We start from the raw sequence: 22,385 nt of genomic DNA on the forward strand, positions 1-22,385 counted from the left end.
TTTTCCTTGATTTAACATTTATTAAATTCATGTTTATATAAGATGTATTAACTATCCAAGCAAAATATAGGATGTGTCCAATTCTGTACAAGGGTCTAGTTCAATGAAAAAGTCTGATTATAAAATTCATTATTGAGTAAGAAAATGTTCTTCAACAAAATAAAGATATAAACATAAGTATATAAACATAAGTACTTAAACCTATATAAAAAAGAACAAGAATAACCTAGAAGTGTCTTTTTTGAAGAATTCATACAGTATAAAATATTTATATTCACTTGAATCTAAAACTAGACAGTAAATTCAAAAGTAAGTTTCAAGAGCAAAATTTGCTGCCCTTGCTCAAGAGTAAACTTTACATAACTATCATATTTACAAAATGATTTTCTTACATAAGTTTATAGGAAACTTGTAACCCTTTGGGTGGGGCCAGTTCTGACCCCTGAGCGCCACTATTTAAACAAACTTGTTAGAGGACCACTATATCATGATACAAACAAAATATCAAGGTTAACAGTTTCAGACAAGAAGATAAGGGCACCATCAAAGGAACATTCCTGTAAAGTTTCATTGAAATTGTCCAGGTGGTTTAGAAGGAGATGATGTTTATGAGCAATTGTTGACGTCGGACATATACCAATTACAATAGCTCACCTTGAGAACTTCAAGTTCAAATGAGTTGTGTTTGAAAATCCGACTCCATTTGCTATCAATAATCGAATCGAATCAGACCAAGCACTTTGATTTAGTATCAGACAATAATCGAAACTTCTGTCATAATATCAGAACAGAATACATTCGTTATACAAATGTACATACCGGTAGTATCATCATGATAATTTGAATGGTTAAACCTGGAATCAGTATGTGTGATAGTCATGCTTTTTGCAACAGTAAGTAAATTTCCATAACCTTTTACTGCCTTTAATATCTTAAAAGCATAACAACACAACACATACTAAATATTTGCACATCAATTGTAAAATGATGCACACCGCATCAAGTAGATTATCTTAGCATTTTATCCATGTAAAAGCATATTAAATATTTGTGAACCAGCTTAACATTCAATAACCTGTTACATTGAACATTCAGAAGTATCTTCCATGGCCAAGAGTGTAAGATAGGTTCATCCAAACCCGAGGTTTACCGAGTTTCCGCAAAACACCCTGCACTAGGGTTGGGATGAACATATCTTACACGAGCAACTTTGGTAGATACTTTTTCTCCCACCTCAGTTAAACACAATAAAGTAAAAAATGTATTTTTTAGCTGGCACTCTTTTGTGCATAGTGAAAATAAATGCGTATAGATAAGTGATAATTGGTGGTTGTCATGGATATGGGCGCAGTGATTCAGATTATGTTAATAGTCAATTCATTCTTTAAATAGTTCTGAGGAAAGTGTAGCATTATTTCTTGAACGGAGCGTGAAAAATAAATTATAGTGCCATTTGAAGCAAGAAATAATTAATTAGGATTTTAAATTTTGCCACAAGACAAGGTTTCCATGATGCTACAGACAAGTCTTTAACAAGGGAGGTAATTGTGTAATGACAATACGCACGGGTACTTGTTTTATCTTTGTCCGTGGGCAAGATAAGAATTTCTTGCATGGTCAAAATTTTGGATCTACTTATCTGAGGTGGGAGAAAAGAATATCTCAATTTCATAAAACTTTCACAAAAAAAAGTAAATTAAATAGTGAAGAGAAGAAACTGTTGTTGATTAATCATGGAAAATGTAAACGAAGTTTGCATTGTATGAAGTTCCTGGGCGCAAGCGTTATTCAATTATTGATCGGAAACCATTTTTCAGCTCACAGTCATCGTGACCATGACCTTTTACCTACTGATCACAACATCAATAGGGATCATCTACATAACCAACTTGCATACCAAGTATTAAGTTCTTGGGTGCAAGTGTTCTTTAGTTACTGAGCGGTAACCATTTCTTCAACTCAAGGTCATGGCAACCTTGACCTTTGACCTACTGATCTCAAAATCAATAGGGGTCATCTACTAGTCATGACCGACTAGCGTACCAAGAATGAAGTTCCTGGGTACAAGCGTTCTTAAGTTATTGAGCAGAAACCATTTTTAAGCTTAAGGTCACCGCCAACGTATCATTTTTTACCTGAAGGTAACCTTGACCTTTGACCTTTTGATCTGAAAATCAATAGGGGTCATCTTCTAGTCATGAACAACTAGCTTACCAAGTATGAAGTTCCTGAAACCAAAGGATCTTTAGTTATTGAGCGGAAACTTTTTCTTCACTTCAAGGTCATGGCAACCTTGACCTTTGACCTAGTGATCGCAAAATCAATAGGAGTCATCTAATAGTCATGAACAACTAGCATACCAAGTATGAAGTTCCTGGACCCAAAGGATCTTTAGTTATTGAGTGGAAACAGTTTCTTCACCTCAAGGTCACGTTGACCCTGATCTTTGACCTAGTGACCCCAAATTCAATAGGGGTCATCTACTAGTCATGACCAACTAGCATACCAAGTATGAAGTTCCTGGGTCTAAGTGTTCTATAGTTATTGGGCGGAAACGAAGTGTGACGTACTGACTGACTGACTGACAGACTGATGGACTGACTGACGGACAGGGCAAAAACAATATGTCTCCCCATGAATGGGGGAGACATAAAGATATTACACGCAAATGATTTTTACATGGAAGGTCACCACGACCTTGACTATTGACCTTGTTACCCCCAAAACAATTGGGATCATCTAGACATCATGACCAGCCTCACTTCAAAGTTTGGTGAACCTAGATCAAAGCATTCTCCTGATATTGCACGGAAATATTTTTTTACATTAGAGGTCACAGCGACGTTGACCTTTGACCTTGTGACCCCCCAAAATATAGGAGTTTTCTAAACCTCATGATCAACCTCCCTACCAAGTTTGGTGAACCTAGGTCAAACCATTCTCAAGATATTGAGCGGAAATGTTTTTTACATTGGGGGTCGCCGCGACCTTGACCTTTGACCTAGTGACCCCAAAAACAATAGGGATCTTCTACACCTCATGACCAACCTCCCTACCAAGTTTGGTGAACCTAGGTCAAACCGTTCTCAAGATTTTGAGCAGAAATGTTTTTTATATTGGGGGTCGCCGCGACCCTGACCTTTGACCTCAAAAACAATAGGGATCCTCTACACCTCACGACCAACCTCCCTACCAAGTTTGGTGATCCTAGGTCATGCGGTTTTCCAGTTCGGAAACGAAGTGTGACGTACGGACGGACTGACGGACTGACGGGATACCGGACTGACGGACAGGGCAAAAACAATATGTCTCCCCCAGAGAGGGGGAGACATAATTAGTAAATTACAAACATTACCAAAAAAGGTTTCAAAAACAAGCCGGGATCCCTGGTATTTGCAGATAAGACCATAGAGACAAGTTTTTGAAGAAGGTTTTATGAAATATATAAACAATTAAAAACAATTTGTAATTTTGGGAGAGTTTGTAAGTTTTTAAGCATAAAGTGTTAACATTCACCGCATTTGTGTAAGAGAATGACCTCCCTTGTTAAAATGAACTCAACGAGAATTTACCGGAGAGAAAAATTTACTAGACTTTTACCACAAAACAAAAAAAAACATGTAGTTACCGGAAGTAATATTAGCAACATCGATTTTGGACAACCACTATAGATTGTGGCCGACATAGCATTGTCAGCAAAGATTTATTGATATGTACTTGATAATCATTTCATCACTACAAATGGCCTAAAAATAAATATACAGTTTGGCTTCAGCAGTAAGTACTCAAACAATAAAATAAAAAAATATATATCTATTTATTTAGTATTTAGAAAACTCTGCAATAAGTGTAACTGTACAAATTAATTAAATGTGTCCAGTTCAATAAATCATTTTTTGATAGAGATTTCCTAATCCAAAATGCGCTGCAAACAAGCACTTCCCATGACGCAGATAAAATCTTGTTTCAAAAATCCCTTTTATAAAATACCTTTGCATCTATAGAACTGTTGTTAATAAAAACACCCACAAAATGCACTTATACATTATTTATAGGAATAAACTCCTCACTTGTATGTCCAATGAATAGGAAAACAGAGAATCTGTTCAAAGTATTTTCTGTGCATTTCATAAATGGCTATAACCCTGGAACACTGTACAGTAAAAACTGTTAATTATTAAGACGTTTCAAATGTTTTAAGTAATATTTGATTATGTTTAACTTGTTTGGATATTAAGTTTTTTTGTTGTTGATTTTTTAAGACTTTTAAAAGTTTTATATGATTAAAAAAGTTAAAAAGCACTTTTATACTAGATTATTGTCATACATAAGCCGTACATGAAATTTGTAACAGTTTTAATTTCAATCGAAAAACATCAAAATTTACATTTTTTGTTAATATATGAATAGTAAATACATAACTGTATATTTTTTTGAAACAAAAGCATACCTTATAATGAAATATAAACACAATTATAAATGAGATGTGAAGTGTTCATGGCGCACAGAATTTATTTATAAAAACAGCCTTTAAAACATTTTAAAACTGTCTTACCTGTAAATGAGTTGTACACAGTTGTTAAAAAGTTTTTCTTTTCTCGCAAGGGAATACCAGTTTTCTGATCATTCATTAATGATATCAGTCTTTCCAACTGAAAAACACAAACATTAAGGTAAATGATGGTTCACAGCAAGTTGGATATAGTACTAATCATAATAATTTACTGCTTTTCTCCCATCTCTCATGGACTACTTCAAGCGGTATGATTTTTTAGTTTACATTCAACTCTATGTGACACAATTATTGATTAAATTTTAAGTCTTTTAATTTTTGTATGCAATAATCCTTGATATTATTTTTTTCAATGATGTAAATTTGTAACATATGTATTTATAATCTATTTCATTGCACGAATAAAATATCCATAACAAGCTCACACAAAATAGTAAATGAGTTTTAATTAAATAAAAAAAGAGTAAACAATACAGAAATAAAATAAAATAAATGTTTGTCTAGTTTCTCCGAATATCTATTATAGAATATATAGTGTCTGATGGACATCAGTGTCTCTAAAAAAAACAAGCATTATTACCTTTGAAAAGACTTGTTGTCTCGGTCTCGTATCAATGTTCTTGAGTGTCATCATTTTCTGTTTCAGTATGATCTCTAAAACCATTCATTTTTGCCAAATTCTTTCCAAAAACAACATAATATCTGACTTCCCCTCCTCCCAGCTTCAGCAGTCCAATACTAGCCGCTTACGTCAATTACAAATAAAAACAAAAGTTAAAAATGACTTATTTTATTACAATATTTAAAAGTAGTTTAGTTATATCAGTAGTATATTTGTTGATATTTTAGGTAAAATATTGTGTCGAATACCAATAAATATTATCAAACATTATTTTTGAAACATTGACTGGTTATTGATATTTTCACCTTTTCCGCAATATTATGTCAAATAAGGCTAAACCAAATAACCAGTCTGTACCGCCAAAGATTTTTGTCGTAACACACGCGCATGTATTTGTAGACAAAACACAAACAATTTCGTGTATTTTTTCCGGTCAGAATCTGAAAAACTGTTTGAAAATGGGAGATAAAATTGATATGAGCCTTGATGACATTATTAAATCCAACAAAAAACCTGGACGGGGCGGTGGACGCGGAGGTCGAGGGGCTGGGGGAAGGGGAAATAGAGGAAGACAAAGCAGAGGCGCCGGTGGTGGTGGACGCGGAGTATTCAGAGGTGGAGTTCAGAAACGTCGACAGGGTGGTCGAGGAGGCAATAGATCATTTGGGCGCACTGTAAGATTTTTTTACCTTCTTTCATTATGTGTCACTTTCGAGACATGTTTCAACAATTCACCTGTTTTCTGTTTACATGCTATTGTTGGTTGTCCTTGTGTATACGTTACATAGCTGTGCTTCTCTTTTTTACCAATTCTCAGGCCGAAGCAACTGTTTACATAAATATGTTCAGTTCTTGCACTCATTGTTTCAGAATAAGTGATTTTGTGGTTAGGAGTCTGGCTCCCCGGTCTCTAGCTTGTCTGAAGAAAAGGTTAAAGTTTGGTTAGCCCTTGGACCGTCAGTGTCATCATGGTGGAAACAATTGCCATAACTTAAAAACATTGCAAGATATTCAAATGAAAATGAAACAATAAGCGTTGGCGTGTGTTTGAGGGCACTTCTAATTGAGAGTATTTGCTTTTAATGCTAAATTATGATCAATGTTATCTACTGTTATCTAATTTAACTGGTATTCTTTGCTGTTTTAAATGCTTCTTGTAAGTCAAGTAGTTGCATATGACATAAGTTTGAATGCAGATGGTTTGCCAGGATTAGGCATGTCCCAAAACTGAAAGAAGTAAGAGTAACAGCTCAGCTTTCGAAGACAATGACATCCTGAAAGGTCCTATGGGAAATATGAATGTTTATACTGCCGAAAACAAAAATCAAAGTTATTGGGCCTCTGCTATATAGAGGTGCAACGATTTGCTCTGATGCATAAAAAAAAACGGTTTTTAAATTCGCCGATGTGATACGGAAACCACAAATTTGATTTAATTTGCATACAATTAATAACCATGCATGTACAAAATGATCCAATGTATTCACATTTTAAACATGCTCTCGTTACTCGGCGTGCGATTGGTTAGTAGTTAATCTGGCATCCAACAGACATCGCGAAAACCCTCTGTCCTGACCGGTAAACTTTGACTTGGTCGGACTAAATTTGTGTTGGGGTCGGTCCATCTGACCGACAGTTTTCACAGCTAGGTGTAAAAAATAATGAGGATTTAATCTATATCAATTATCAAACACTGCTTAAAAGTGTTGTGTATTATCCTTTTAATGTCAATACAGACACTAAATCAGGCTGTATGTTTGAGTATATCACTATTTTATTTCAGAATTAAGTTTTAATGTTCAGGGTTGTCATTAATATTCATTGTAGAAGGCTGAAATATTATTTGAGGCGGCTGAACGTCCGAGCGTCGAAGACGCGAGTTTGCTAGGGGGGTCCGGGGGCATGCCCCCCCGGAAATTTTTCAAAAAAACGGTGCCAAATCGTGGCATTTGAGCAGTTGTGGGCCCATTAATCGTCCGAATTTGGTCTCTAAATTTTACTACTTTTTACTTAGTTTTCTGGGTTTGTTATACTGAAGAAAAAAACCAAGATGTCATGACTTTGCAGGGAGAAGCATGCCATCTCTTGGAAAATTTTGAAAATAATGATATGCACTTCTGGCACTAGAGCGATTTCGGGTACAAGTAACAACACTTAATAACTACTGTACCTGTGAACTTTACTTTAAAACTCAGTTTTTGATTATTATTTGTTTAAGAACTTGAAGTATTACCAAACTGCACAGTCACAAATTTTTGGAACAACAATCTTCGTCATCTGACCAGTCTGAATCTGAGTCGCCAGCATCATACTCGTCAAGGCTAAGCTTTTTTAAAGCAATGTCAACTGCTGTCCTGATGACATCTTCACTAACATCCATATATGGATCTGTCTGGACTCCAGCATCCTCAACATCTATGACACTTGTAGCACTAGCAGCTGTGACTGTTGCTGATCCAGACTGTTTTGGAAGTTTACGCCTGTTTCTGTTCTCTAACCATGCATTTACAGCTGCCTTCACTAGCTGCTGACCTTCCAGGGATGATGGCTTAGGAGCATTTATGCAAATGTGAAGCAAAGACTCTAACATGGATGTACTCAGTCTGTTACGCAGCCTTGTTTTCAAAGCCTTCAGTGTACTAGCACCTCTCTCAGGCCATGCATTAGAAACTGGGAGTGAGGCTATCACTTCTGCAATGTAGATTACATTGGGATACAGTTGCCTCACTGCAATATTCTTTAGCAGTTGTAGAAGACACCATTCAGTAGTAGTTTCTGTTTGTTCTTTGCCTGATTTAACAGAATCAGGCATGCTAGGTTTGATGACATCTCTCAAATGATATTTCATTCCTTCCCACTCTGCTTTCAGTCTGTCTGATTTATCAGGATTTTCCTTGAAGTAATGATTAGACAGCACTTCAATTTGACCGTGACCATAACTCCTCATCTCAACACCAGAATCAGGCACCAGCATTGGATCAAAAACATTGAATGCTTCCAAGACTGGTGAGCTATCTGTAAACCTGTTGTCAATGTTCTCAACCAAAGCACTGACATATTTTTCAAATAGAGTATGCAGTTCCTTTGCGTCATTTTGATTCATTTTGATTTCAGCACACATGTCAGTGAATGATTCAATGTCCCGACTAAGACTTTCCATTGGTTTGGCATCAGCAACGAGATTATGTAGCCTATCTTTTGTCATATTTATAGCGGGTACAATGGCTGCAAAACTCAAATATCCCTTTTGGAATCGACGGGACAGATCACCAAGGATGGGAAGAATGTCTCTAAGAATGTAGATGACGCCAATAAATTTGAGCTTTTTCATCTTCGTCAGCAAACCTGAGGCTATTGCATCACTCTCTTGGAAATGCGCAAGCGTTTGGAGAACTGCCTCGTAGTCTTCATGAACAGCTTTTACCGAAGCTTCAAAACTCAACCATCGTGTGTGGCATGCTTTTTTCAGGCGTTTGGTTACACCCTTTACAGCTTTGCCCTCAAGCCGTACAGATTTCAGCTGGGTTTGAATTTTCAAATATGCTGCCATTCTTTTTGGCGAGTTCTGAAAGTACTGCCATAACTGCCTAAGCAATAGCTCTACATTGCTGATGTATTTCAAGGTATGATTGGTATCTGTGCATGCAAGGGCAAGACGGTGGCAAACACAATGTACATTTAACAGTAGAGGATTGACCTGTTTCAGTCTTGCAGCAACACCAGAGCGTTTGCCAACCATCACGGAAGCACCATCAGAGGTTAGCCCAGTAAAAGAAGACAAGTCCAACCCTCCACGCTCCTCAAGTTCTTCAAGAATCAGAGTAGTAATTGCATTTGAATCTGCAGACTCAAAAGATTCAAGAATGTTCTGGCAAGCCAAGAACTGAGTTTCAACATGACCAGTCTCTTTGCAAAAGTACTATCTAGTATATTATACGTCTTGGTTTGGTTGTCACCTGTTTTCAACAATGTTTCAGTCACAACAATGTATCTATTTAAACCTTATACTTAATAACCTGAACCCTAACAAAAGCCAATTCATTCTGAAAAAAATGGCACAAGTTCCCCTAGCCTAGGCAGTTTCATTAAAAATTCGAGCATAGGTTCCCCTAGCCTAGGCCGTTTGATTAAAAATTTGAGCATAGGTTCCCCTAGCCGAGGCATTTTTCTTATGGCTATATAACATTATACAATGACTATAAGTGGAGGGGGGATACAAGTTAAAAATCAGGAGAGTTTGGGGCTCCAGAGTTCCATTTATCCTAATGAAACTCTGACCCTCCTGTGCAGAGAAATGTTGCAAAAGAATTGTACTTACCTTGCTGACTTTCATAAAATATCATCGCAGGAACAACGAATAGTTAAAAAAACCGAACGATATCAACTTCAACAGTTCACTGAAAATAATATGAACATCATGAACATGCAAAGTCAAAGCACGCTTTCAACATAAATAGTTAAAAAAAACACACGGATCCAAACTGAACATAGTGTAACACTGTAAAGTATGTTCTTACTGGACACACGGGCGAAAAAATCGTCAATCTTTCTCTTTTTCATGTTTGTATTTTTTTCATGTTTGTATCGTCGTCTGTTATCTGCCGCAGTTCCGTATTATGTTACCGAGTTCTCCATTGGGCAAGCGAAACTAGTCAACCAATCAGAAGATACTTTACATACCGGTTCTTAGGTTACATCCGGTACAGTCCTTACAAAAACGAATGAAAATATGAAAAATATCCTCGTCGTCACGATATTTAAAAAAAAAAAAAAAAAAATCCCCCAAGATTTGAGCCGGCGCAAATCTTGATTGAAACGGTCAATTTGGCCGGCGGCCGGCTCTTAATGACAACCCTGAATGTTATGTTAATTTTTCACAATTCTGAACTTTTAACACACTAAAATTTCACAAAAGAAAAGGCATGGGGTGTTTCACAAAAAAGTGAAAAAAATCACTGGATAAAAAAAGCAACATGTTAAATTTGTTTTGAAGATGTTAGTTATCCAAAGTCCAGCAGCTTGACTAAGCTCATGGAGCATTTGAAAAGGAATCACTCCATCGATGTGTTCAAACTTAAAGAAAGTCTGTCAAGTCGACATGTACAGAAAAAACACCACACATTTATAACAGAAACTATCTGTTAATTAAATTTAAACAAATAACAAATCATTGTCAAGTTTTGTTTTTTCATTAAAAATGTATCAAAAGTTTGTGTCTGTTATAAGTGTGTGCTGCTTTTAGTTATTTAACTTTGTAAACAAATAGTTTTGTTAATTAAAATTTGTTCTTGATGAAACACTGTCCTAGTTTTTCATCATTGCATATGCTTTAAATATACAACTTAATATTAAATAAAGCAATAAGTAAAACATAAATTGAATCAAAATTAATCGAATCGACATGTTTGATATCGGAATCCAATTGAGCTTTAAGTGAATCGTTGCAGCTCTACTGCTATCAGGGTTTCCGCCAGGTATTTCATAAGGCATGTCGATAGGGGAGGGTTTGGGAGGGGTGTCCCCTCCTGACGTTGATTTATTTTTTTATTTTCATAATCAAAATGGTGCAATTTCCTGCATTTTAAACAAGTTTACAGTTATGTTCCTATAATTTAGAATTACCAACTCAAGTCCGATTTACATTAAAAATATTTGCGAAAAGGTTTTATTGTTTCTCTTCATTTATTATTGGTATTTCTCAAGTATTCCGACAATACAATATCGACGGTATTGATTGACTCATGTTTCGTTTAGAGCGGGTATTATTTATATTGACACCGTTGACGTCACAGCAAAATGTGTAAAACACGCTGTCAAAAGAGCCCGGAGCAAAGCAGGGTGTATTTACAGCTGCAACAGCTAATAATTTTAAAGCCGGGTCGGCTAAATAATAACTAAAAGGGAATGTAATGTGTATTTTCAGATTTATTTATCTTTTTTCTAAATAAATTAAAAAAACGATAAAATAATCAAAGTTTAATAATAAGCAACACAAAATATAACTTTACACAAAATTAAAGACGGGAACGCGACACAATAACATACAACGACATAGCATAACCCTTGTTAACACAGATATTGTAACACGGTTCTCAATTACAATTTAATAATTGGTAAACGAAACGACAATTGACAAACGGACTCGGGATCAATAAACAAAATAAAACGACACAAAATTTATGTTACCGAAATCAATTATCACTTATTGTTTACTTTGCATTCATAGGTGATTATAGGGATGAAGGTCGCAATTACGACAGTGGTGTTTTTCACACATTCCCATTTTGATAAAGAATAGGAGTTTGGTTAATTGCACCGTAGATCCTCAACGACACGCCTTCATGCTATCGTCGATCCTGAATGGCTGATACAAATGCCGTATTAGTCCCGACACGCCTTCTGGCTGTCAGTCAACCGTTGCAACCGTTGCAGTCGCATTAAAACTGTGTATTGTCAAAACTGATGATTGTTTTGATGATGATTGTCGCTACGCAGATTAAAGCATGTCGGCATAATAAACGCGTGTCGGTAATTAGCCTTGCCAGCGGAAGGCACATCGGGCCCGACAAGCCATAGAGGCCTGGCGGAAACCCTGGCTATGACAGATTTTGCGTAAACACCTGTGATTGCTTTTTAAATATGTTGATTTAACTAGTATAACATTGATTTACAGTATAACTTCTATTATAAGCATATTATTTTCAGCCTCCAAAAGGAAATACAGATGATGTATGGCAACATGACATGTATGATGGAAGTGGAGCTGCTGCTATAAAGCGATTGAGGTCTCCAGGCGGAGGACTCCAGACAGGCTCTGGCAAGCTGCACATATCCAATCTAGATTTTGGTGTCAGTGAATCTGACATTCAGGTAAGATGAGCCAGGGTTTTTTTCCAAACATCTTAATTGCTGTGGAAACAATAAATTATCCTTCAATTAATATCTTGCTAGAAATTTTTTAAATCTGATTACAAAAAAGCGGGATTGTACATGTAGATCCAAACGATAACTGAACCTAATCTCAAAACTTTCTTAACAACACTAAATTCTTTGTTGTATCTTCAAAAAATCGCGTAAGTTTTTGTTGGTCATTCATACTTCTGGTACTCTGTTTAATAGGAACTGTTTGCTGAGTTTGGCCCACTGAAGAAAGCTGCTGTTCACTATGACAGATCAGGACGATCACTAGGAACTGCAGAAGTAATCTATGAACGAAGATCAGATGCTGCCAAAGCTTTAAAACAGTACAATAACGTCCCTCTTGATGGTAATTTACAAAATGATCTTGGTTCACTGGCGGTTGTGTTAACTGTTGTTTTTAATAAAAGATTCGAAGAATAAGGAGAGCTATACTACTCACCCTGGCGTCGGCGGCAGCATCGGCGTCACACCTTGGTTAAGGTTTTGCATGTAGGCACTATCTCAGTAAATATATCATTTATTGCATTGAAACTTTGTATATGTATTCCCAACTATCTAACCTACTAAATTAATGAAATTAGATAACACTTATTTGAATATAATGCAAATAATTGGCCTTTATTATTTGACTTAGGAATTCTGGTTAAGGCTTTGCATGTAAGCACACAATAATATCTCAGCAACTACTTGATGTATTGCACTGAGAATTTATGCAATGGTACTCAACCATCCAATCTACTTAATTAACCAAGTAAGATAACTCTAGTTTGCATTTAATGCAAATAATAGCCCTTCGTTATTTGACTTAGAAATTCTGGTTAAGGTTTTGCATGTAAGCACATTTAAGTAAATATCTCATGGCAAAAACATCATGTATTGCATTGAAACTTTAGATATGTATTCCCAACTATCCAACCTACTTAATTAATGAAGTAAGAAAACACTTTTTTTAAATAATGCAAATAATAGGCCTTTATTAATTGACTTAGAAAGTATTAAATAACCAAGTAAGATAACTCTTTTTTGCATTAAATTCAAATAATGGGCCTTTATTATTCTACATAGAAATTCTGGTTAAGGTTTTGCACTTTTAAATCAATACCTCAGCGAATACATCATTTATTGCATTGAAACTTTATATACAGGCTCCCAACCATTCAAACTTATTTAATCAAGTAAGATAGCTCTTATCTTGCATATAAATAATTTTTGTCCCTTTATTATGCGACTTAGATATTCTGGTTAAGGTTTTGCATGTTAGCACACATGGGTTAACATCTCAGCTACTACTTGATGTATTGCATTGAGACTTTATACAGTGATCCATGCATGTTTTGCCACTGAAAAGCAGCGGAATATTCGAGCACGCTGTCTCTGTGACAGCTCTTGTTTATGTAGCAGGGGTTATTGATATGAGTCTACAACTGTGCACATTTATTTTGAGTTGTGTACTTTTTTTCAAATATTATATAAGAATTACTTGAAATTTCATTTCACAACAGTAGTTATTCAACAGTTTCAATAGACTCGAAACAAAAAACGTATTTTTTAGATAATTATATCTTGTATTTGTTATACACAAATTGCAATAATGAAAGTTTCATGTAATAATTGCTGTACATACTATCTCATACAAATAGTGAGTGACAAATTTTAAAGTTGTGAAGAGTGAGGAAATGAATCTTCAATTATTATTGGTTTGTTATGTAACAATGAATGTATAAATTAAATCACAGGGTAGTGGGTTTAGTGTTCGTGCCATATTGTCATATGCAAGCTGTACAATTAGTATAATGCCTTTATTGAACTGATATCCTTGCTATTTTATCCTTATGCTACTTATTACTTGTTGAGCTACATCAATTAGTTTCCATTCTGATATGAGCATTAAGTTAGGGTTTAAAGTAGGTTATAAAAGGGCAGGGTGTTGCAGAAGGATAACATTATGACTTTATAAGTCTGATTAATGAGGTTCATATATCTTCTTTCTTTTATTTATATTCAGCTACCTTGTTGCCATGCACATATGTGTCTAAGTTGTTGCTGGTGTTTCAGGGCGTCCAATGAGCATCCAGTTGATAGGTGCAAGTGAGAGCATCCTAAGTGGTGGAAGTGTTGGTGGCGGTGGTGGTAGTCAGGGCCAGCGGTTCAGAGGTGGCGGTGGGCGCGGTGGCGGCAGTAGGCGTGGTGATGGTGCCAGTGGTGGCGGACAGAGACGATCAAACGGGTACTTTTGTTAGGGGTTTCTGAAGATTTCCCATTATTTCCATTACCTTACAATACATGACTTTGGAACACAAAATTGCCTATTCATTTGACGTAATTAACTTAAAAGATGAAGAAGAAGCAACTGCATTGTGTTTGTGATACACTAACCCTATTCATACTTTCATTGGAATTTAGTGTTTAAGGGGGATATTGCTTTGGTCTGTCCTTCCGTCAGTCCCCAAAACTTTTTTACCAGGTTCAAAGGTCAAATCTTATAAAAAATCTTTGGGACACAAGTGAGACATTATATTTGATCCATCATTCATTAAACTTGATCAGAATGTTTTCCTTGATAAACTCTTGGATCAATTTAAAACTTGGTAATGTGGTGTTAAAACTTCGGCACTAGGTCAAATCTTGATATTTCTTGTCTTGTAAGGGATTTGTTAGATAATGTTCAAACCTGGTCTGAATGTTGCCCAGATCAAGTCTCAACCGGTTGAAGTCACATGGAATCTAAAATTAGGTCACAAGGTCCAGTCTTTTACAATTCATTGAAAAACATAAGAGGCATTATGTTTCAGACACCCTGTTGTCAATTGATCTTGATGCAAGGGGTGGAATAAATAATGACTGTTTGAAAGATTTGAAAGATTTTTGAAGAATAAACGAGTATAACAAAAATCTGAAAGTTCAATAAGTTATTGAACCCCTGTATTTGTTTTAGTTTCTTCAAAATTATTTAAAACATCAATTGATAGTTCAGTATTTATCCAATTATAACTACAAACCAATACTACCATTTTAATGTACGAACTAGACTATAGATAACCTGTGGACATCTTATCCAAAGTCTATACAATTGGCTGAAGGTGACACAGAGAAAGTTTTGGGAATGATTGAAATCCTTGGAAAAATCTTATATATTTGCAACATAACTGAACAACCAAAGTCTTTGCATTATGGACATGTATGGTTTTGCAGCTTTGGAAGTGGTCGAGGTGGGCGTGGTGGAGGACGGGGTCGCGGACGAGGAGGACGTGGCGGGGGTGGTGACCGTAAACCTCTCACTGCAGAGGAACTTGATGCTCAGTTAGATGCTTACAATGCCAAGGTTTGTCATGCCATATGTTTTGAAGACTACAATGGATCAGTCAGGGTTTCCGTTAAAGGAAATTTGGAAGTACATTACTCCCTAAAAATGGATAAAGAAATGGGTAAAAAATTGATTCCTTGGAAGTACGAAAACGTCCAAAAAGAAGAAAAAGTTGAAAGTTTTGAAGTTCAAAAAAAAAAATTATAATAATATAAATCTGTGAATTTGGTAAGTTGTAGTTGCAAATTATTTGATTTATAACATATTAGTTGAAAAAAAAAGTGGGGAAAAATATTAAAAAATTGTATTCAGGAGACCTGAACTTGCACATTTCAGTGAAACTTCCAATGTTGATGGATGGGAAGTTCATACTTCCAGTTTCAAATTCTTAATGGAAGCCCTGGATCAGTTCTTGTCACAGTTATAGTAGGCTTGAAAAATATAATTTAAATCCATGATTTTAAGTTTGAAAAAGAAAATTTTATCCTTTCATCCACTAAAAAACTAATTGTTAACAGTGTTGTTATATTATTATTATTATTCTAACTCTTATTCTTTGCTTTCAGATGGAAACTGATTGAACTTGGGGGAAAAACTCATGAAAGATGGACTTTGTGATATTGTGAAATCTACAGGACATTATAGAAACATGGAAGTTATTAGTTGTTCAGTTAGAATGAACTGTAAAGTTATTTTGTAAGTGAAAGATGTATGGTCAAGCGATTTATGTTAAATCATTGTGAAACATAAAGGGAAATTTTGTGAAACATTAACTCTAAAAATAATGGTATTCACAAAACATTGACCTTAAAATGGTACATGTATCCAACATATTTATGACATGCTGCTTACAAAGAGGATGACTGGTTTTCCAGTGCAATGTTTTTATTTGTGTTTTATTGTAGATTATATTTTTTATTAATTGAAAATATTTTATACCAAGGTATTTCTGGACTTATAAACTAGGAACTTCAATTAAGTTATTCTAAACATTCAGTGCGTCAAAGAGTACATTTTAATTTTATTTGCATAGTATGATCTCACCATAGGACATAGCAACAAGGCTAAAATAGTAAAGATTTCTGTGAATATTTTAATTAATCTCTAGAAATGCTTGGGGATTAGACATTACTAGTGTTGAAATATCAAATGACGTTGATTGATGCCTTCATAGCAAATGTACTTCATGGATATCATATTTTAGAGCTATAACACATAGTTTGAACAATTGATAGTTTTCAATATGCTGTTAGCATACCATGGTGTTCTTTATGTTAAATCTTCCATCATTCTAGTTACTTGAAGATTTGACATTATGTTTCACCAGCACGAGTTCAGTTGATCAGGCAGCCGTCTGTGTCCTTTATTCATTGATTATCAACCTTTTGATCATCGTCTAATTTTAGCTTCTTCATTTAATCATTAAAATCTGATAAAAAAATCTTAGACATATTGTATATGTGTGAATGTAAATAAAACAGAAAACATCATTTTAGGTTTGTCATGGACATCTTTGCAGGCTATTCTTTGTCTTTAGTTGTTTCCACCGGAGCCAGGCTGAAACTTTTGTTTTATTTATGAGGGTCATTTGATATTTAATGGAACTGATGCATTGATATATTTAGTATAGAAAAAAATAAAGAAAATTATTAGATTTTCACTACAATTGTGCCAAAATACTCTACAATAGTGACGATCTAATATGGCTGCATGAAGGCAAAAGCATACATGGTGGATAATCTTTCCATGGCTATATTGCATTGTTGCATGTATTTATGCATGTGAATTTTTTATGCCTGGGACTCCCATATTAAATTTGTATTGTTTGAAATATGTAAACATTGCACCAAATATAATATTACAGACAGGCTTATAAAACCTTGAAAGATGTAAAATTTGTCAATTCACACCAATAGACTATACACATGTAATGTATTTGCGATCATTTGTTTAAGATATGAGTTATCTGCAGGCAATTCCCTTTTAGCGATACAAAAATTATATAGGTCACCCTGCATCCAAATTCAGCATTATTGCCAATGGCTCCGTGAAATGACAAGCTTATTTGTACATCAGATAATGTAAATCTTTCATAAATTGCTCTCTACCAGGAGTATGGATTTCATACATGTTCTACCAGGAGTATGGATTTCATACATGTAGACTTTTGAGATATTATTTCAAATAATGACAAACACGATTCACTTGTTATATTTACTGAAATACCATCGTTCTAGAATTGCCTAGAATACTCTGAATCACAAGTATGGTCTTTCACACCTAAGGGTAACAAACAACCGGAATGTGTGTGTGTTTTCTGTTTATTGCGTGAAATGTGTGATGCAGTATTAACTAGAAATGGTTTCATAATTGTGAAGATTCTATGCATCTTTGGTCAACTGTTCTCCCCATTCCATTCTCATCCTGGTCAATATATAGTGACTTGACAAGCAAATTTGCAGACTCTTGAAGGTCATGGTCACCAATGGCAAAGCTGAAATTATGTCTCCCCCTCTCTGGGGGAGACATATTGTTTTTGCCCTGTCCGGTAGTCCCGTCAGTCCGTCCGTACGTCACACTTCGTTTCCGATCGATAACTGGAAAACCGCATGACCTAGGATCACCAAACTTGGTAGGGGGGTTGGTCGTGAGGTGTAGAGGATCCCTATTGTTTTTGGGGGTCACTAGGTCAAAGGTCAAGGTCGCGGCGACCCCAATATAAAAAACATTTCTGCTCAAAATCTTGAGAACGGTTTGACCTAGGTTCACCAAACTTGGTAGGGAGGTTGGTCATGAGGTGTAGAAGATCCCTATTGTTTTTGGGGTTACTAGGTCAAAGGTCAAGGTCGCGGCGACCCCCAATGTAAAAAAACATTTCCGCTCAATATCTTGAGAATGGTTTGACCTAGGTTCACCAAACTTGGTTGGGAGGTTGATCTTGAGGTTTAGAAAACTCCTATATTTTGGGGGGTCACAAGGTCAAAGGTCAACGTCGCTGTGACCTCTAATGTAAAAAAATATTTCCGTGCAATATCGGGAGAATGCTTTGATCTAGGTTCACCAAACTTTGAAGTGAGGTTGGTCATGATGTCTAGATGATCCCAATTGTTTTGGGGGTAACAAGGTCAATAGTCAAGGTCGTGGTGACCTTCCATGTAAAAATCATTTGCGTGTAATATCTTTATGTCTCCCCCATTCATGGGGAGACATATTGTTTTTGCCCTGTCCGTCAGTCAGTCCATCAGTCTGTCAGTCAGTCAGTCAGTACGTCACACTTCGTTTCCGCCCAATAACTATAGAACTCTTAGACCCAGGAACTTCATACTTGGTATGCTAGTTGGTCATGACTAGTAGATGACCCCTATTGAATTTGGGGTCACTAGGTCAAAGATCAGGGTCAACGTGACCTTGAGGTGAAGAAACGGTTTCCACTCAATAACTAAAGATCCTTTGGGTCCAGGAACTTCATACTTGGTATGCTAGTTGTTCATGACTATTAGATGACTCCTATTGATTTTGAGATCAAAAGGTCAAAGGTCAAGGTTACCTTCAGGTAAAAAATGTTATGTTGGCAGTGACCTTAAGCTTAAAAATGGTTTCTGCTCAATAACTAAAGAAAGCTTGTACCCAGGAACTTCATAGTTGTTCATGACTAGTAGATGACTCCTATTGATTTTGAGATCAGTAGGTCAATGTCACCGTGACCTTGAGGTGAAGAAACTGTTTCCGCTCAATAACTAGAGAACGCTTGCAACCAGGAATTTCATACTTGGTATGCTAGTTGGTCATGACTAGAAGATGACCCATATTGATTTTGAGATCACTAGGTCAAAGGTCAAGGTTGCCATGACCTTGAAGTGAAGAAAAAGTTTCCGCTCAATAACTAAAGATCCTTTGGTTTCAGGAACTTCATACTTGGTAAGCTAGTTGTTCATGACTAGAAGATGACCCCTATTGATATTCAGATCAAAAGGTCAAAGGTCAAGGTTACCTTCAGGTAAAAAATGATACGTTGGCGGTGACCTTAAGCTTAAAAATGGTTTCTGCTCAATAACTTAAGAACGCTTGTACCCAGGAACTTCATTCTTGGTACGCTAGTCGGTCATGACTAGTAGATGACCCCTATTGATTTTGAGATCAGTAGGTCAAAGGTCAAGGTTGCCATGACCTTGAGTTGAAGAAATGGTTACCGCTCAGTAACTAAAGAACACTTGCACCCAAGAACTTAATACTTGGTATGCAAGTTGGTTATGTAGATGATCCCTATTGATGTTGTGATCAGTAGGTAAAAGGTCATGGTCACGATGACTGTGAGCTGAAAAATGGTTTCCGATCAATAATTGAATAACGCTTGCGCCCAGGAACTTCATACAATGCAAACTTCGTTTACATTTTCCATGATTAATCAACAACACTTTCTTCTCTTCACTATTTAATATAATCGAATAAACCAAACTTCACTGTTGGTTTGTCTCCAGTCCAAAGTTACAAATTTCATGTCCATCATTTATTTTTTCTCAGCTACGACCACACAATAGGGGAGACAAGCGCTTTTTCAAAAAAGCAATCTCTAGTTAATTTCTTGTCTTTTATTATTGCTGTTGACAATACCTTCATTTACATTTGGCAAGTCTTGATAAACATCAATTTAATAATAATCATCACAGGCTGACCGCCTGCTTCCATGTTATCTACTTACCTAATTAAGCAGTATTTGTCCAATCTAGACGAAACTTGGTTATACTACTTGTGGAATTATTGCCATATCTTGAACGCTTTTGATTACCAGCCAGATTGCTTCAGACTAGTGTTTAGGTGCTCTGATTATGAACAGTCTTAAGTCTGTGTTAACACTCAGACTCAGTCAGCACTTTCAATAAATAATGAATTCGCTTCATTCTGTTTGTATTACAAAAATATACGGTATAAGTTGATAAGATTTCATTTTGAATGCTCACAAATAACATCAGATTGATAATTTCTTAAAAACTAATAAAAGTCAAATACTGAATTCCCGCAAGAACTTGTATACGAAAAATGTATAAAAGTTAAATATTTTGACTTGTGCAGTAAGGACTTTGTGTTGTTTGGTTGTGCACTTCTGTTCAATACTGGTACCTGAACGCTTCTGTCTGAGGTATGAAGCTGGGGACCAAATGATGCATCCCTGTGGTATCATGGTACCTATGAAGAATATTGCTTTGGCAATACCATTCAAAAAATGATAGCTGTCGTAACATTCAGCAGATTTCATGATGAATACTCGACAAGAAGGATAAGTACAATAAAATGAAAATTCGTAATTTTGCCACGGACTCTAAAATCCCCTGGGTCTTGGTCCATAAGGTATCAGATGTACAATTCAGGGATTCAGTGCCTGGTGACCCACATTATTTTGGTATTATATGAAAAGGTTTGATTTGTAGACAGAATAAATGAAACAAATACCCAAGATAATGTTCCTAACAAGCTTTTCTGGTCTTGAAAGACTGCAGAATAATCAGCTCATGTCAGTTAAAAATGTAGAACAAAAATATGTCATCCATGATTTATTTTCTGTCACTTTTTTACATAGTATCAAGTATTCATTAAAATGATATCAAAATCATATGGGGTCTCCAGGCATCAACATTTAACATCTCCAATGGCTTGATACAGAAATAAGCTCATTTATACGTAAAAAACCTTGAATTGTTAAAATTGGACCATCTTTACATTGTCCCCTGTCATATAAATCCAGATCAGCATTTAGTTTGTAATCACTAAACTAGGTTTATGGCATACTATCTAATCTTCCTCTCAATCGAGCGTTGCCTGATTTTAGAATAATTTTAAAGAAATTGTCTCTTAAGTCGAGTGATCTAACAAAATCATTCAAAGAATAAAAACAAAACCTGGTCGCATGGGGCAGGGCTGGTTGTCCTGATCAACTCGTCAGATGTCAATGCTCTCGAGTTTACAGTTGATCACAGGGCAACTTCAGGCCAAACTATCACTAGAATTACCGGTATAGGATTGGCCAAGTAGAGCTAAGCCAAAACAACATCCATGTCTTAAGACAGACAAGCCAAGCTAATCCTGCCAAGAAGTGAAGAACCAATGTGATCATTCCAAAGGAATGTTCTGTCAGTGAACTTTCAGTATTTTAAAAAAAAACAGGTCATGATTCGTAAATAAACATGGCTATAAAAATATAAACTAAATGTTCTTGAGGTGATTCTTACGAATGATGTAGAAGAAATTCATTAAATTACAAGGACAACTTAATAGGGATGGACTGGTTTTCCATCTATTGCTATGCCATGATAATTGAAGTCTAAAACAGGTGAAAGTAGGTAAAATATGCGGTTTACATTTGATTTGGCATGACCATAGATATATGACATAAAACTAGTTATTGTCCCTAAAAGTCATTTGCCAAACGTGCTAATATAATTTGCATTTTATCATGCTGACCTACGTTACACACTCGAATGATCAAGGGCCATTGGTGGCCCTCTCGAGTACACTACAAAGAAACACAATTCTCTATCAAATGGACCTTTTATTAGCACTAAATACATGGTACAGCAAAAATGATTCAAATATGGATAGTTAGTGGAAACTGAGACTACATGCCATCTTGAAAATTGCCACCTTTTCCATACAAGTACAATATATAAGTTAAACATAAACAAGAAAAAAAGTTCCAACACTCTCACAAAATTAGTACCTACAATAATTCAAATACAAAATTACTGGTAAGTCTCATTTAACACTTCATGTATGAATTTGCAAACAAATTGGTGATAAAGAAGTATAATTGAACAAATAATTAAAATTCAAAACTTTTCAATACTATATATACAAAAAAAATGGAACGAATCGTAAAGTATTTTATCTAATGAAATAGATAAATGTATCCAATGTACAAGGATGTTGTTCACCTTACTCGTTAATAAAAAAGGCAAATAAAGTGTGCAAGCATTTTTTACATTTCTCTTTCAAATGTCAACAAGAAGCGTCTTTCAAAGATAAACAAGGTA

The 22,385-nt window shown here is 35.6% G+C and overlaps 3 protein-coding genes across 3 annotated transcripts in view; 1 reads left to right on the forward strand and 2 right to left on the reverse strand.

The window, feature by feature from the left end:
• LOC128207825 (regulator of G-protein signaling 6-like) overlaps positions 1 to 5,271 on the reverse strand; it is a 74,401-nt gene extending 69,130 nt beyond the window's left edge. The window contains exons 1-2 of the mRNA XM_052911002.1: positions 5,094 to 5,271; positions 4,556 to 4,652 (exon numbers count right to left, since the gene is read on the reverse strand). Coding sequence (XP_052766962.1) covers positions 4,556 to 4,652; positions 5,094 to 5,177 — 181 coding nt within the window. The 5' untranslated portion in view covers positions 5,178 to 5,271. The remainder of the gene's footprint in view (positions 1 to 4,555; positions 4,653 to 5,093) is intronic.
• A 210-nt stretch (positions 5,272 to 5,481) lies between these two features.
• On the forward strand, positions 5,482 to 16,850 carry LOC128220319 (THO complex subunit 4-A-like). Its single transcript, XM_052928681.1, has 6 exons — positions 5,482 to 5,809; positions 11,841 to 12,005; positions 12,255 to 12,402; positions 14,112 to 14,283; positions 15,249 to 15,378; positions 15,927 to 16,850. Exons 1-6 carry the CDS (start codon positions 5,594 to 5,596, stop codon positions 15,939 to 15,941), a joined length of 846 nt encoding a protein of 281 aa, XP_052784641.1. The 5' UTR covers positions 5,482 to 5,593; the 3' UTR covers positions 15,942 to 16,850.
• Positions 7,208 to 8,890, reverse strand: LOC128220312 (zinc finger protein 862-like). The gene has a single exon (XM_052928668.1). It carries the CDS (start codon positions 8,872 to 8,874, stop codon positions 7,381 to 7,383), a length of 1,494 nt encoding a protein of 497 aa, XP_052784628.1. The 5' UTR covers positions 8,875 to 8,890; the 3' UTR covers positions 7,208 to 7,380.
• Positions 16,851 to 22,385: the final 5,535 nt, after the last annotated feature.

Source organism: Mya arenaria, chromosome 2 (assembly GCF_026914265.1).
Source record: "Mya arenaria isolate MELC-2E11 chromosome 2, ASM2691426v1".
Classification (NCBI taxonomy): Eukaryota; Metazoa; Mollusca; class Bivalvia; order Myida; family Myidae; genus Mya; species Mya arenaria.